Genomic DNA, 16,546 nt, shown 5'->3' with positions numbered 1-16,546 from the left:
GAGACAATGGCAACTACTGAAATCGAAGAATCCGTTTTCAGGACACATTCTATGTGATCCTGACGGAGCGAAGTTGAGACCACAACGTGGAAAAACATGGGGGAAAACACACAAGGATTGAAGTCGTAGATGATGGTTACTTGCTGTTTATTGGCCAGGCAACCGACTACAACCAGTTACAAGGTGGCTGCGTTTTGGTGAGCCATTTTACAGTAGGGCGTCACGTTGGTACTCCCCCATCAGGGGTTTGCTTGATTTCCGTGGTGCCTGAATCTATAAATATGCTTTGTGTCCATCGACAATCGTGATCCGTTCACGCAAAATTAATGTTTCGAGATTCAGTCAACTCCAGTATCCTTAAGTTGCACCTTGTTTACTATGCCTGAAAATTACAGCAATTACATCACCAAACTCTACCGCAACGGTGACCCGGGCGCTAAAAGACCAGGTGTTACTGCCGATTTTCGCGATCTAGAGGAACAGGCCCGCCATGCGCTAGGGGCGCGAGCTTTCAATTATATCGCCGGAGGGGCCGGTGAAAAGTCCACTACGGACAGCAACCGGCTAGCATTCCGACAATGGAAAATGTGAATAGTCTAATCCAATCTATTCTCCTCGTCGTGGGCATGGACGGCTAACCTTACTCTAACCAGAATTCCGAAAATGATGCGAGATGTCAGTTAAGCCTATCCAAACCTGGGAGAATTTGTTTTCGCTAAAATTTATTGCACATGAGAAGATGTCGGCGCAAGACATCTCTGTCGAGCTTTTCGGTCAAAGCTATGATAACCCTGTGATCATGGCCCCTGTGGCGCTTGCCAGCTTCGAGACAGCTGCGCACTGTGAGCAAGGAGATTTGCGCAGGATCAATGCTTCGGGGGACACCAAAGCAATGCTATATGTAGTTTTTACTTAGTTTGCCAACGTTTAAGAAAACAGTCAAATTTACATGCTGAGTCGCAACCAGCCCTGGAACGAGAGCTTCATCATGGATTTTACTGGCCATAGAATGGCCTTATCACACGGGGGCACCTGCAGTTAGAGCAGACTGCAGGCTAGAGGTTTTCCTTAACTATGGGAGGGAAAAAGTGAGTCCGACCTGACTAGTCTTCCGCAAAGCCCACCGTTGGGCCCGGACCTCGGGCCCAAAGCCCAAGTTCGAACCCCCAGCCCAGACTGAGGATGTTGACGTCGCCTAAGGCATAGATAGATGCTGCAGGACGTATAGTAAATGGATGATCTATGACCTCACCGCCCACGAATGGGCTAGTCTGTATAGACTTCTCTAAAACCCAACTTGGGTCCGACTTCTATAACCTACCCTAACCCAAGACCTAATGCTGGGTACCCATTAGGGCCCTATGAAAACCAGAGGTCTTGGCACTTATAACCCTGCTAAGTCATCTAAATAAAATACTATTTTTTACATATGTATAGATTCAGCTACGGATAAACTAACTTAAGTAGTTTAGCTCACTTTCCTAAACTCACTTCCTTATGCTCACTTCTCTATACTCACTCTTTTGCTCGCTACTCTATTCTCACTCTTGTCCTCACTTCTCTATAGCCCGTTCCATATAATCACGTTGTAACGGAGTCCCTAGGAGCAATGCAGAGATCTCTCGCACTCATAGAGGATCGACACCATATAGGTGTCGCCACGTCAGCGTTAGCTCACCGTAACGCTGATCCCCTATATTAAATAGTCTAGTCCGGAGAACCATAGGTTCTCTAAGAATCAGTCTCTGTATTTCTCTAATATACTACCTGCTTCCAAGGCATCTTCGTCTTACCAAGTTGGCAGGCTCTATCCTACAAACACTAGAACCCCACCCCCACCCCCACCCCTTTCTTTACAGTTAGTCCAGATCGGAATGAATTTAAGGTCATATTTCTTTATGCTCAAAATGCCGGGGCAACCAATATAGTTCGAAAAGGAAGAAATGTAATCGGTCATGAGTTGCCCAAGGAAATATGAGGGTATTCTATGATGTGTGGACTCAAACTTCAGGGAGGAATCGCGCAACATATGGCTGCGGTCGGAGGAATTCTGAGACATTATTCCAACAGCGTGGCAATGGAAAAGCAAGCTTTTCAACCTGGAGAACGAGCATACAACTGGATATCAAGCGCGCGGAATGGCTTTCCGTTTATGTTTAAGTGCCCCCCTGGATACTCCTCAATTTTGTGGCAGTCCAGACTACCGACTGCATGATAACATAAAGCACAAATCTCCACAGACCATGAAGATCGACAGGCATATGTCCAAAGCAAATCTAGATTAGAAAAGTGGGAAATGAACTGGCGTTGAATAATCGACATTCGCTGGCGCCGATTCTATACGATCAGCGCAGGTACCGAAAAGGTGGTCCCAGAAGCGAGTCTGCTTGCCGTAGTTGTGACTCGTCCTCCAGCCGGTACGGTGATGGAGATCGTGGTCCTCCATGACAAGCTCAACACCCAGCCACTGCCATAGCCAGCTCACCGGCGAGGGAGCTATCATGTGGATGCGAAGGCCAGTGTGCCCGCCTACCTCTGTGACGAGTGCATAGACGAGGCAGATCCACCACTCAAAAAAGCCCATCGGCAGGCCTATAAGTCGGAGGGTGAGATAAGTCGCAGTTTCAACACCAACCAGGTCTAAGAACTCTTGCTCATGGTCCGCATAGACGCTCAATAGACCATTTGGGTGCTTGGTGAGATGATGAGTGCGATGATATTTCCAGAGGAAGCTGACCTCGTGCATGAGGCGATGGTAGCAGTAGAACCAGAAGTCGCTCATAAGCCCATATAGACTGACCTCTAGAAGAAGCCATGTCCAGCTCATCTGTACAGGCGTTTTATTGGGGTCGTAGGAAAGATAGGTAGAAAATGCCAAACGGAGGACGCATGTTTTGTAGAATGAAGCAACCACTTTCCCTACTCCAATATCAGGGACTCCATCTCGCTCATGCTTGTCGCCATCTAGATATCCATATATATAGCCAAGGCGACCGGTCAAGCACAATAAATATAGCAAAATGGAGCCATAAGAGAATGAGTAGAAGACAAACACCGCATATGGACCCAGGTTGGACCCTACATGCAAGGCATAGAGCTGATGAAGACAGAGGGGGATGGAGGCATAGGATACCACCCAAACGTTCCCAGACCACTGGTTCACATATGGTATCCTCTCATTTTTGCAGTGCAATGGGACCGTCTTGCCAAACGTCGTAGAGAAGAAGTTGAGCAACGCAATGTGCCAGTGATTCAAATTCCAATCTTCCCGGGGTGTGGCACGCCAGCTTGATATCATGGAGGTTTTGGGGTTCGACTTGGTCGCCATGGGGGAAGGCAGCTGCTGCCATGGAGAGAGAAGATAGTAATGTTCTCCACAGGATTGGAGCAACTTAATATATTATTGGTCTCTTTATGGTTCGGCAGGAGAGCTGAATACCTTAAATCATTTTCTTCAACCCGAGTTACGGACTGTCGGTCGTACTAGGGATCTAGGGATGTCCAATCGCTTTTGACGGGGGCATTCTATCTTGCATTCCCGAGTTAATGCTCGCATGCGCGGGGAATTTGTCTTAGTTTATAAACAAGGAGAATAAAGAATGCGGTAGTACTCGGTCCTGACCCGAAGCTCGGGGAGTGGATGCTAAAGGAAGAGAATAAAAAGGAGAGCTACCAGTCTTTCCAGGCGGAGGTGAAAGCGGCTAGAGAAGGCATGAATCTTAGCACATAGTTTAACCCTATTTCGGGCATCGATTTGAACGGGATTCGAGACCCTTGCGCCTTCAGAGCGACTGTCTCCGACATTTGCAGTTCTTCTGATCGTCGTATCCCATATATGTATCGACAATGTGCCTGGTGATACCCTTCTCTCTCGCACTATCCGATCTGGCAATTGACGTCATTCATCGTACCCCCGCCATCTCGGAGACGATTCATAGAAACCAAGACACGATCGACCGTTACAAGGGCGGTATTATAGGAGCGGTTCCCGTCGCCAGGGTCAACAATGATACATGGAGCACCCTGCGGGCGGCTAATGCCGATCTCGACGACAACATTGAATTCAACGACGAGGAGTCTGATATGATTGTTCCCAACCTCACCTCCATCAATGACGAAGCTATCAGGTTATACGATGCATATGGAACGAAGGTTTTGTGCACCTTGGACTTCAAGGCATCATAACCAAAATGTAGCCACTTCTAACCTCTGTTTATTACCAGGCACCGGTATTGAACCAAGCCGGCGTAGGATTCATGGTTCCGATCTCTTTACAGGTGTTGTTTCGAGAAGCGGACGACTATATGGCTGCGCTGAGAAAACAAGTCACTCCGAACCATGTGACAGCTATGAACCAGATAACTGCTGATCATACAGTAGTCTGGAAAGCCACATTTAATGCTTTCGAGAAAAACAGGAGTTCAGAGCCCTCGCAGGATTACAAGAAGTTTGTTTCCGCAATTTGGCTGATCCTTGGCTTACTGGCTTGGGTTCTTGTGTTGTGGCATTGGTGTCATCCATTGATGGTGGAATTTCTATCATGTCCCTGGATAAGAGACACCAGTGTAATATACATTCCAACTAGGTTAAAGAGAGTTAAATTCTGAAGGGCATATAACCTGTTATGCATGTGGAGGTTGTCTGTAGGTTGGAGCCAGGTCATCATCAACTCGGTGGTTTACATGGCTCAGGTTCGCAGACCATTCCTTTTCCTAACATATGTAGGTCCTAACCCTATTATATGTATATATAAGGGAAACAGGGCCCTTCCCTGTTGTCCTACATTTCTGTTGTCGGCTGAGGTTCGAGAGGATGACACATCCGGTGGATGGAACGTAGCATACCTATTATTATACATTGTACCTCCTTGCAATATTGCCGGCTGACCCCTCAGCAAGAGTAACCTTGTGGGGATTGGGGATATCATGAAGGGCCTGAATCCTCAGCATTTTTCCACCCCCTTACTGTCATTTGATGCAGTTCATTGCCCCTAGCATGTTTGGTATCATACCAGGGCGCAATTCCGGCCCACGAAGCCTTGCCGACCTCCGTTGAATCGTACCTTACATATTTTGTGACATAGGGTTTATAAGCAGCTGCTGTTGGTATGGTGGCAAATCAAAGCATCTGACTTTCCGCTTATGCCGCAGGCCGTTTGTGACTATCTCTCCGTTTCTTTTTCCGTGCTCATCATCTGGGATGAAAAGATACATATAGCTCCTTGCATCTACCAGACGAGAATTCTCGCCCCGCTTAGGGTCGCAGATCTCCTTGTTTACTGAACTGGATGCAATGGCTACTGGGATGTACAAAAAGCAGGCATTAGAATTCTGGCATTTCCTGAATCCCCAGAAGCACAAATGGACCTACACTGTTTGGATACCGCTGCTGCACGGTTCATGTTGGCTCGCTTGTTTTTAGTTTACCGCGGGCAGATCGACCTTGACCGGGTGCGCCACGCTTTCCATCTACTCCTGACCTCCTGGCCGATTCTCCATACCAAGGTCAACCTCCTGGTCAGTATTCGTGATAGCTTGGAGCTCGTCAGATAGTCTTCTTACCTGCACTGGAATCATCATAGCGCACGTCTCTCAATCCAGTTCACGACCCAGAACATGATTCAGTACCATTTCACTTCAGAACCATCGACACCAAGCTGTCCGATTACATTACCGAGCCTTTAGGGACGGGAGAACTTTCATCTCAGCGGTGGAAAGCACTTCACGATTTGTTGCGATTCCCTAATTCACTTTCCTCTCTGGTTTTCTCACCCGCACTGGTCGTCAAGGCCGTCCAGCTACAAGATGCATGCCTGGTGGAATTGGTGTTCCAGCATGGCCTGTGCGATGCCAGCGGTACGTAGATTTTCATCCAGTGTATATCAACCGATTGATTAACAGCGGAGTAAAGGCCTCGCCCGTATTGGTATTGCGTTAAAGACAGCGCTGTGGGGTGAACCGATTGAGCCCCTCATACCACGCCCGTCCACGAATGAGCTTCGTCTTCGACATCATCCAACCGTCTCAAACCGTCAGCTAATGGAGCATCTCCTGGAAGCTAACCGGGCTCGATTTGGACATGGATGGGTCGGATTTTTGGCCACATGTGCGAAACAGTGGCTCTCGCGCTCAAGCACTCTACGATCCAGTAGAACGATGCACATTCCCGGCTCTGTCTTGGATTTATTAGAGCCGTGGAGGAAAGAAATAGCACCTGAAGCCACGCGCCATGACCTCTTTGTGGCAATTCTATTTCAGGTATCTTCTGCGTCCTCCACTCCTTCGCTGAGTGACGCTTCCTACCTTGTGCTCACTAGTCTTCGGTAGGCCACCATCAATGTCTTCCCCGATGAGTCTCAGGGAATGTTCGGCTTTGTACAAAATATTCAACGGGATCTTGACAGCGAAGCTCCCATGCACAATCCGTGGTGGGTGGTGACGATACCTCGACCAGTCCAGGTACCCGACAGAACAGGGCCGCAGCAACTCGTTGACCTAGCAGCGTATATCCGCCAAGTGATAATTACTGCGCGCAGCCAGGAATTTTTGCAGGAGATGCTACATCATTTCAAAATCATGGGTCACAGGCCAATGTATCCGCGCAGCCAGAATCTGCACGTGTCTGAAGTCATAGTATCGTCTTCGTCTCAGTTGCCGTGCTATGAAATGGGACTCCCCAAAGCGGATGGCCAGGATGCATTTCCAGAATACACCGATATTTACGTCGATTCGATAGGTCTCTCTACCTCGGTCGGATTGGCGTGGCATGACACCGTTCTTTCGTGGCAGGATAAACAAAATACCGGCTTCTTGATCTGTGCATCCCTGCACGAGGAATTATGGCGTGACATCGCAAGGATCCGGGACGGAGTGTCCTCGTGGTAAGTTGGTAGTGGGGTTAGGTCATCAAGGATATAGCATTTTACCATGGGAGTGAACGCGAATGTGCTGGATTGAGTAGCTGGAGTCAATTTAGGAGGTGGAATTGAGATCTGACGAATGAAAATGCGCCATACTCTCACAGAATAATCGCAATATTTAGAGGCTGCTCTGTTTAAACACTAACTAGGAAGAAACAGCAATGTAACCAGTTGATCGTTGCGAATTTATGACATATTATGTTAGAACGCCGGAGTGGTTAGTGAAGATTCACCAGAAGGCCGTTGTCAATAATCCATTGTGCAGCACTTCCGTTGAACTTATTTTCGTCGTTCATTCTCTTGATAGCTCTTACCCTATCCAACGGGGGGGAGGGGTTTGGTGCGGAGTCAGGGCTGACTCCAGGTTAGGGGGCCATTCGTGGGCGGTGAGGTCCTGAATCATCCATACCGTACATCCTAAGGCATCTATCTATGCCTTAGGCGTCGTCAACACCCTCAGTCAGGTAGTGGTCCTGACAGGTACTACAATGGTACGGGAGTGACTTATTTTTACTAGCGATTTACATAACGTAATTCACATGCGAGTGGGCCACCTAGCCACTACCCATTAAATTTAAATGCAATTATCTTAACCAAAACGCCATTAAATTCAATAAGCTAAAAACGGGTTCTATTAGGACATGTAGTCAATTTATGACCCTGAATTCCACATATACTGCACTTCGGTAAGGCTCTCTTACGTGGCTGTGAAGGTGTCGGAGCCGATTCTGCCTCACGGGGTATTTGTGCTAAAACCGCTTGCTCTAGCTACGCTGCTAAGGTAGAGGCCTCTAAAACTATAAGGCCTTCCTTAGAAGCTATTTGCCTTTTAGACTAAGTCCTTTTTCGCTTCTTCGTCTCGTTTACAGCGCGTAATTCGCTTACTTCTTTCTCGAGCAAAGCTGCTGATTATATCGTAATTTGGCAGCCCTTTAGAACCTAATTTATCGCGGAGTTAAGCGGGCTCAGTCGGCTTTTTAAGCGCGCTTTTAGCAAAGCTTTAATTAAGGAAGCTTACTTTTGTAATTAGACGTAGTTTAAAGGCGTTTTTAGATCCCACTCACTCCCCTAGCTTAAGGGGGGCGTCGGCGTATAAAGGCGAATTGTTACGCATAACTAACGGGTCGTCGCTATGTTAGAAGATTCCTGGGGTATACTTGCCTGAATGCTTCCTTGCTTCTAACGTCAACGATCTGTCTCTCAACCGTACCGTTGCCTAACAGGCCTTATACGGGCTAAGTCCTTTTGAGTGTATCGAGGAGCGATGCCAGGTAGAGCGCCGAACTAACCAATACCGGGGTATAGGTCTATTCGTAGTGTTGTTAAGTTATAATTAAGTTGTACGAGTCACCAAAGGTTTCTAAACAGTAGACACAAGTAACAATATATATATATTGAACACGAAGAACCAAACTAGATATATGAATAAGTGTTCTTATATATCCTAAGTTCTTCTAAGGTAGAATGGTAGAAAGTAGAATAGTAGATTTGCCTTGGCAAGATCTACTACGTCGACTATCGACCTTTCTACTACCCGTATGATCACGTGGTTGCCGTCTTATTAGTTATTATGGTATACAATAAGATGGCGAACGGAAGGCTAAAAGTGGCCTTTAGCGCGTAGACTCTATCTATTATATAGAGCTATATATATAGGGGACTGATACAGACACCCCCCTTTGGATGCTAACACCCCCCGTGCCTGAATTTACTCACCGCCTTTCTTACCGCTTTTGTGCCCGCCGCACTATATTCTCTAGTAGTATTAACTATTAAGTAATACTATATAATAGGTACCTACGATTACTATATAAACCCTTAATAAAAATAAGTCACCCCTATAATATCGTACTCTAATAAAAATAATTGATATTTATATCTTTTATATCTCTAAATCTCGCGTTTTCTACCTATTTCTCGTCTATTTTACGATAGCTCCCTTATAGCCTAATTCGCTATCTAATTCTAAGCCTAAAGCTATTCCTAAGTCCCCGCTAACGCTACTAAGTGTAAAGAAAGGGGTTCTAGTATTTGCAGGATAGAGCCTGTCAACTAGGTAAGACGAAGATGCCTGGGAAGCAAGTAGTATATTGGAGGAATACAGAGACTGATCCTTGGAGAACCTCTGGGTTCTCCTGGAGTGCACTATTTAACATGGGAGATCAGCGTTGCGGTGAGGAAGCGCTGACGTGTCGACACCTGTATGATGTTGATCCTCTGACAGTGCGAGAGATCTGTGCATGATTCCTGAGGACTCTGTGCATGATTCCTGAGGACTCTGTGCATGATTCCTGAGGACTCTGTGCATGATTCCTGAGGACTCCGTTACAATTATCCCCCCGTCCAGTACGGGTGTCCGCACCCGTGGTGAAGTCTGCAGAGCGTAGCCCATTAAAAACCCAGTGGGAAAAGGTAGCTAGTTCTTGCAGGAGAAATAGTAATTGCGGGAAGACAGGAAGGCGATGGGGAAACGATAGTGTAAGGATAGACGGTTGCAGGCAGGAAAATTGGGGCCTGAGGCAGGAATTTGATAGGGCTGGAAAACCTCATGATTTCCTAGTTGGGGTGCAGGGGTTTGTTTGTATGGGTGGTGCGCTTTGTTGTGGTAAACAAAGCTTCTTTAACACAGTGAAACTGCGTGAAACAAAGCGTCTTCGACGTGTTTGTTTCTGCGTTTGTTTGTTCAGGGTTACAGGGCTTTGTTGTGAATTCATCCTCATGGGTATAAATCCCCTGTTGTTTACCTTTCAGTTTTCCTTTTCCCTCATCATTTTCCACAACAGCGACACGTTCTCACGTCGCTGTCGTTTCTCTGGTGTTTCTCCAGATTCTGGCTGTCATATCTTCAGGTAAGTGTGATGACCATTCCCATGTCTAAGTCTGACGACACGTTGCTGACTCGCTGTTGTTTTGCCGTCGTTTCAGTAGCGATCTAACTGCTGTGCGCTGATCATCATGCCTCCCCGCGGAACAGGTCGTGGTCGTGGCCGTGGCCGAGGTCGTGGCAAGGCCCCAGCAGCCCCAGCTCCTCCCAGTCGTTCGCCCACTCCATCTGAGGTTGAGAGTGTGATTTCCAGCTCGGACGATGAGCAGGAGGAAACCTCTAGTGCACCTGAATTCTCGCCAGCAGCTCGCTCGGTGATCACTGGTTCCGAGACTCCTACTCCCAGCGCTCCCAGCACTCCCACCCCCAGTGGACCCACTTCTCTTGCTGGTCTCCGCCGTGCCCTTACCGGTGGAGTCAGGAAGAAGAACCGCCCCCTTCGCCCTGTCGCCTATCTCCGCCATGTGGCGTGGTGCATGCACTGTTTCCGGACTTTCTTGGAGAACTGGGACACCAGTGGACCACCAGTGATCCCCTGCTGGGACGACGGCTTGTCGTCGAAGAGATGCCGTCAGTGCGCCAGCCGCAATAAGAATTGCGAGCCTGTGAGTGTTTCCAATAAGCATGGTGTTATGATAGCGGCTAACCAGCGTTTCTCTGTAGGTAAACGAAGGTATCCTTGGTGATGCGATGCGTCTCCAGTGCATTCTCGACTGGGCCAAGCCTTTCTGGGACAATGAGGACGATAACGAAGTTTTCGATTTGGACAATGCTGTCTTTGGTGACCTGGTCCAGGCTGTTCAGGCCCTGCTCGCCGGTTTCAACGTCCTCTTAGATGGTCACCGTAAGCAGTTTGGCATTGCTTCAGATAAGAAGCCAGCGAAGGTACGGTGTTCTGTTGTTGTTTCTCTAGCGTTTTGCTAACTGTTCGGTAGGACATCGCCAAGTCCTACGAAGCAGTTGTCCACAACCGTCGTGGATTGCTCCAGCCAATCCCTGTCACTGTCGGTATGTCGTCGCTTCGCCGTCTCGTCGCTGAAGCTTCGACTTACCCCGGTGCACGTCTTTCGGATGATGGTTACCATGCTTGGGCTTTTGCTGTGCGAACTTTTCGTTCCGCTGTTGTTGAGATTGTGGCTAGCCAGGAGAAGTACGATAACCTCTCTAACCCCCAGTACGACCAGCTTGAGGCAGATGTGGTCAAGGATTTCCCCGTTGAGGACTACCTTGTTTAGTCGTCGGGTTGCTAGTGTTTCGTTGGCTCGTAGGAGGGTCTTTTGCTGTTTATCCTTTCGAGGATAGTTTTTGTGTTTTCTCCGGTTTTGTGGATATGGCGGGTAGCTAGGGTGAGCTAGTTGTCTTGCTGTATTTTCGCTAGTGTTTTGTGGTCGGATCGATGTTTCCCCAGGATAATTCAATCAATTCGACCTTTTCTTTTGCTTCTGGAACTTTGCGATAATACCTCTAGCATTCCCCATGTCCGAGAGTGGTACCCATTGATTGTACTCGGAGGGCCATCCTTTCCATTTAACCAAGTAGTGTAGTTCATTCTGGAACTTCTTTTCACCCCGGACCTCCTCAACCTCCCACTCATCATCATCTTCTAGCTCTGGCATAGGTAGGGTTTCACTATCGTTTCGCTGATGCCATTCTTGGAGTAAAGAGACAGGGAAGACATTGTGTAGACGAGAGTATTGCTCGGGTAATGCTAGCCGGTACGCCTGCTTTCCAACTTTGTCAAGGATCCGGAAAGGTCCAATGAAGTTTGGGGCAAGTTTTCTTGATGGGTTCTTTATTCGGAGATTGCGGGTTGATAGTGCAACTAATTGTCCCCTTCGGAACTGTATAGGTTCGTGGCGTTTATTGTAGTGTTTCGCCTGCGATTCGCTTGCTTTTCGCCATGCTTCTTGAAGCCTTTCTCGTAGCTTTTGCAACTTTTCTAGTCGTGCTGTAGTTGCTGGGACTTCCTCCCTGGAAGCGCCGTCCTCGGCGCGCAATTGGAAGTTTGGGTCATAACCGTAAAGTGCTTTGAAAGGTGTAAACCCTGTGGTTGAGTTTATAGCATTATTGGTGGCAAATTGGGCTGTAGGGAGGAGGACTGGCCAATTGGTTTGTTCCGTATTGACGAAGCATCGAAGGTAGCTCTCGAGTACTTGGTTCATCCTTTCCGTTTGGCCGTCGGTCTGCGGGTGAAACGCTGTCGAAAATCTCAATTTGACATGGCTTTGGTAGCAGAGTTTAGACCAGAATTTGCTAGTAAAGACTGATCCTCGGTCTGAAACTATGCTATTTGGCGGGCCAAATCGGAGTTCGATTTCTTGGTGAAACAATTCAGCTAGTTGCACAGCATCAATTGTAGATGAAACGGGTAGGAAGACGGCGTATTTTGAAAATCTATCCACGATAACTAAGATCGCGTCGACGGTGTTGTCCTTGTAAATTGTCTGTGGCAAGTGGGTGATAAAGTCCATTGCTAGATCGCTGAAGGGTCGCTGGGGAATCGGTAGCGACTGTAGTTCGCCATAAGGTCGATGCCTTGGTGTGGCTGCCCCTTGGCATACTGCGCATTCTTTGACGTATTGGGCCACGTCCTTTTGCAAGTTAACCCAATGGAATTTGCGTTTTAGTAACTCGGTGGTGCGAGTTCGACCGAAATGTCCTGCGAGTGGATCATCATGGTAGATATTTAGCAGTTTCTGACGTAGGCCATTTCTTATGGGGATGTACAACCTATTTTGGTATCTAAGGAGGCCTTCATGGTCGACTAGCCATCCATGGTTCCCGCGCTTTTCTAGCTTAACGTCGGTGATACGACGGCGGGTCTCTGGGTCTCCGCCCTGTTCCTGTCCGATCTGGGACTTTAAATCAGTCGTGGAGTTCAATTCCTGAACTGACCAACCCGTGGTCCCACGCTTGGCTTGTGAGACTCCGACGTTTCCACGCCTTGCCTCTGAGACTCCGACGATTCGACGCCTTGCCTCAGGGTCCTCACCCTGTATTCGCCCAATTAAGGTCTTCAATTCTGTCGTGGCGTCTAGCCCGTAGACTTGTTCAACCACACAGGCGCGCTCAACCTCCCGCTGGGTGATCGCACGATCTCCCTCAGCGGTGCGAACTGTCATGGCGTCTTCTTCTAAGACTAGGGGCAAAACCATGCAGCGGTGACTAACGACTTTTTCACGGGACGCACGACGGCGGTACGCTGGGTAGCGCAGAGGTACTCGATGGTACAGAGAAGCTCGACGGCGTTTCTCTCCCTTAATAGACGCTCGACGGCGTATCAGCACTCGACGGTGCAGAGATGCTCGACGGCTATCTCTCTTCTTGCTAAGCTCCGGCGTCCCGGGCTCGCTAAGCTCAGTCGTAGGCACATCCTGGCTGGCCTTGGTTGCAGGCACATCCTGACCGGTATTCATTTCTTTGACAGCAATTTGCTGTACATTCACCCCCTGATCGCTAGCGAAGCGCTCTTGGATCGGGGTCGTAAGTTCAGCTGCGGGCGCAACCCGACTGGCATTTGGTTTCCTTGATAAGCCATCCGCGGGATTGGTCTTCCCAGCGCGATGCTTTATAGTGAACTCGAACGGAGTTAAAAACATAAGCCACCTTGCCTGTCTGCCGTTAAGCTTAGGCTGCTTCATAAATGTCTGGAGATTAGCATGGTCTGAAAGCACCTCGACGGGATACTTGCTACCCTCTAGGTAGTGCCTCCATTGTTTAAACGAATAAACGATAGCGAAAAGCTCTTGATCTGGCGTCGCATAACGGAGCTCCGCGCCAATAAATTTCTTTGACCAGTACGCTACGGGGTGCCATGTCCCGCTAGCGTCTGGCTGCGAGAGGATTCCAGCCATCCCAAGGTTTGATGCATCAGATTCGATACGGATCCGTTTTTGTGGATCAAAATGCTGGAGCACTGGGGCTTCTTGGAATGCATTGAGAAGCCGGTGAAACGCTTGCGTTTCTTCGTCGGAGAGCAAGACATTACCAGGCTTCTTGCCATTCTTACTTCCTCGAAGCAGGGAGGTTAGAGGTAATGCAATCAGGCTATACCCTTGGATAAATCGTCGATAAAAGTTGCAGAATCCTAGGAATACTTGGATTTCATGGTAGCTTTTTGGGATTTCCCATGAAGCGATAGCGTCGACGCGCTGTCTATCCATTGATATGCCATTCCTAGACACCACGAATCCTAGGAATTCAACCTGGTCTTGGTAGAAGGTGCATTTTGCAGGTTTCGCGTATAGCTGTGCCTGTCGTAACCTCTGTAGCACTTGACAAATATGCTCTGTGTGGGCCTCGCGGTCCGGCGAGAAGATCAGGATATCATCGAGATACGCCACACAAACGACATCGAGAAGCCCTCTTAACGCCGTGTGAATATAATTCTGAAAAGTGGCTGGTGCATTCGTAAGACCAAACGGCATGACTGTATACTCGAAATGGCCATAGCGAGTGCGAAAGGCTGTTTTCCACTCTTCTCCTTCACGGATCCTGATCCGATAGTACGCATCTTGTATATCAATTTTGCTAAAGAACTGCGCGCCAGCGAGTCGATCGAGGATCTCCGAGATGAGAGGAAGGGGATACCGGTTTTTGACTGAGACCTTATTTAATCCCCGATAGTCTACACAGAGACGTAGACTGCCATCCTTCTTTGGAACAAATAGGATAGGGGCCCCTGCTGGACTTTTCGAGGGTCGGATCCGACCATTGTCAAGGTTTTCATCTAGGTAGGACCGAAGCTCTCGAAGTTCTGTCTGAGAGAGAGGGTAAATTGGGCCATACGGCGGCGTTTCGCCGTCTTTTAGCTCGATAGTATGGTCTGTTGCTTTCTGAGGTGGTAGGGTCTTGGCATTTTCGGGAGCGAATACGTCGCGGTACGCTAGTAATTCGCTAGGGAGACCCTCCTCACGTGAGGCGGGGTATTCTTGGTTGTCTCCTGGAAGCCACACTTCCTCAGGAAGCTTTACCACCGCATACACGTACGCGTGGTTCCGGCATTCCTTTACAAATTGATATGGGGTGGCTATCGAGTATGACGGTGCGACATACCACCACTGGCGTTTATGTGGCGAAAAGTCGACGTGTTCATCTCGCACCGTTGTCATAGATAGGAGAACCGGGCTTCCTTCGAGGCGAGGGTCTCGATCGATAGCTAGACAACGCCTTTCGAAGGTGCGAGTAGTCCCCCGCGAGTCGGTCGCCGTGATAGGGACTATCCACACCCCATAAGTAGGTGTTGACCTTCGATTGATAGCTGAGATAATGACGCCGGTGAGTGGTGCGCGACGGAGTCCGTATTGCTGAGCAAATTGATGACTGACGATGTCAACCTCGGCTCCGCTATCGAGATCCGCATGCGTTTCGATGTCGCCCCGTACGGTAATTGGGATATATAGGCGGCTTGTGGTCCCAATTTTATCTTGAGGGGTCGGTGTCCCGGCTTCTACACCGACCCTCTGGCTTTTCCCGAATGCGCTGGTGCCGACTGAACCTTAGTCGAATTTTGGGGGCACTGGTCCTTCCAGTGGTCTGTTGACCCGCAGGTGAAACAGCTGTATGGTTTTTGTGGAGTTGTATTATCGTTTCGCTGGCGATCATGCGGCTTTGCGCCGAATTCACGCCGGTTTGAATATGGTTTAGTGTTTGGGTTTCGGTCACCACCTCGTCCTCGGAAGCTTCCACGGTTCCATCCTCGGCCCCGACCAAAGTTGGAGGATGGCCCGTTGAAGTTAGTCCGTTTTCGATATCCCTGTTGGTCAGGGGAGTGATGTCTTTTGTTTGTTGAGCGGGGAGGGTAGTCCTTTGTTCCCGACTCCGTTTGAATGAGGTTCCAATAGTGCATCGCTGTCGATACCATCTCGTCCCGATTTTTAGGCAAATGAAGCATAGCATTCTGGATACGTGATCGGAGGCGAAGCTGTAACTTAGTGAAGAAGTTAAGTGCCCGTTGATCCTCCGACGGTGCTTCGAAATGTCTTTCGAGCGAGAGGAGGTAGGAATTAAAATCGCTTGGACTTTGATTCGGACCTTGCCGGGCCTCTTGTAAAGAGGTAGCGATGTCGGCTTGTAGTGTGGCCGAATTGTGTAGTAACGTAAGAGTCCATTTCTCGAATAGTTCCCATGTCGTTTTGTAAGCGGTTCGCTGGGGCTCCGCCTTCTCTTCGACATAGTGTCGCCATCTTTCGCGACAGTCAGAACTCATGCAGTTGGTGGCACCAAGGATCTTTCTCTCGTCCGATCCATATTTGCGGGGTGCGCCTGCGAACATGTCTTGGAGGTCATTGAGCCAGGTTTGGCGTTGTTGTATACTGTAGTGTGCTTTAAAAATTGCAACTTCGATTTTGATTTCTCCGGAAGCTCGTCCTCGATCAGATGATGTAGAGGAAGAGCGTCGATGGCGATCCGACAACGATTTCTCGGTTATTTGGCCGATTGCTTCCTCGAGTTCCTTCTTTCGGGTAAGCAACGCATGAAGGGTTTCGAGGCGTTCGACCTCAGCGAGGTGCTCGCTAAGTTGGGAAGTCCGGTCCTGAGAATTGTTCTCCGGGCTGCTACTTCCGTCGTAGATAGTGGCGGGAGGAACAATGGACTCGGTGTCGGTTCGGTGTGGGTTCGCTGGCGATCCCCGAGCGACCGACGATCGGGTAGTCATTGTTGCTTTGGGAGGCATCTTCAATCTTAGGTAGTTGAAGAAGAAGGATCAGAATTGTAAAGAAAGGGGTTCTAGTATTTGCAGGATAGAGCCTGTCAACTAGGTAAGACGAAGATGCCTGGGAAGCAAGTAGTATATTGGAGGA

At 48.7% G+C, this 16,546-nt stretch overlaps 6 protein-coding genes across 6 annotated transcripts; 4 read left to right on the top strand and 2 right to left on the bottom strand.

Annotated features, from left to right (window-relative positions):
- Positions 1-378: 378 nt before the first annotated feature.
- Positions 379-1,199, top strand: PENARI_c055G09378 (uncharacterized protein; the record flags this gene model as incomplete). The annotated part of the gene is made up of 4 exons (XM_022637478.1): positions 379-587; positions 654-675; positions 737-842; positions 1,108-1,199. The coding sequence occupies 4 exons, from the start codon at positions 379-381 to the stop codon at positions 1,197-1,199; spliced, it is 429 nt and encodes a 142-aa protein (XP_022482673.1).
- A 1,082-nt stretch (positions 1,200-2,281) lies between these two features.
- PENARI_c055G08254 (sterol desaturase family protein) lies at positions 2,282-3,328 on the bottom strand (the record flags this gene model as incomplete). The annotated part of the gene is made up of 1 exon (XM_022637477.1): positions 2,282-3,328. The coding sequence occupies one exon, from the start codon at positions 3,326-3,328 to the stop codon at positions 2,282-2,284; it is 1,047 nt and encodes a 348-aa protein (XP_022482670.1).
- Positions 3,329-3,846: 518 nt separating this feature from the next.
- On the top strand, positions 3,847-4,600 carry PENARI_c055G02314 (mannoprotein; the record flags this gene model as incomplete). The annotated part of the gene is made up of 3 exons (XM_022637471.1): positions 3,847-4,152; positions 4,224-4,447; positions 4,597-4,600. 3 exons carry the CDS (start codon positions 3,847-3,849, stop codon positions 4,598-4,600), a joined length of 534 nt encoding a protein of 177 aa, XP_022482669.1.
- A 760-nt stretch (positions 4,601-5,360) lies between these two features.
- Positions 5,361-5,908, top strand: PENARI_c055G04452 (uncharacterized protein; the record flags this gene model as incomplete). The annotated part of the gene is made up of 3 exons (XM_022637474.1): positions 5,361-5,516; positions 5,582-5,855; positions 5,901-5,908. 3 exons carry the CDS (start codon positions 5,361-5,363, stop codon positions 5,906-5,908), a joined length of 438 nt encoding a protein of 145 aa, XP_022482663.1.
- Positions 5,909-9,874: 3,966 nt separating this feature from the next.
- Positions 9,875-10,978, top strand: PENARI_c055G09971 (uncharacterized protein; the record flags this gene model as incomplete). The annotated part of the gene is made up of 3 exons (XM_022637479.1): positions 9,875-10,348; positions 10,407-10,628; positions 10,679-10,978. The coding sequence occupies 3 exons, from the start codon at positions 9,875-9,877 to the stop codon at positions 10,976-10,978; spliced, it is 996 nt and encodes a 331-aa protein (XP_022482662.1).
- Positions 10,979-11,161: 183 nt separating this feature from the next.
- On the bottom strand, positions 11,162-16,401 carry PENARI_c055G11833 (uncharacterized protein; the record flags this gene model as incomplete). The annotated part of the gene is made up of 2 exons (XM_022637480.1): positions 11,162-15,089; positions 15,203-16,401. The coding sequence occupies 2 exons, from the start codon at positions 16,399-16,401 to the stop codon at positions 11,162-11,164; spliced, it is 5,127 nt and encodes a 1,708-aa protein (XP_022482668.1).
- Positions 16,402-16,546: the final 145 nt, after the last annotated feature.

Source organism: Penicillium arizonense (assembly GCF_001773325.1).
Source record: "Penicillium arizonense strain CBS 141311 chromosome Unknown PENARI_contig055, whole genome shotgun sequence".
Taxonomy (NCBI): domain Eukaryota; kingdom Fungi; phylum Ascomycota; class Eurotiomycetes; order Eurotiales; family Aspergillaceae; genus Penicillium; species Penicillium arizonense.
The sequence above is the reverse complement of the archived record's forward strand: the minus strand, read 5'-3'. Positions and strand labels throughout refer to the sequence as shown.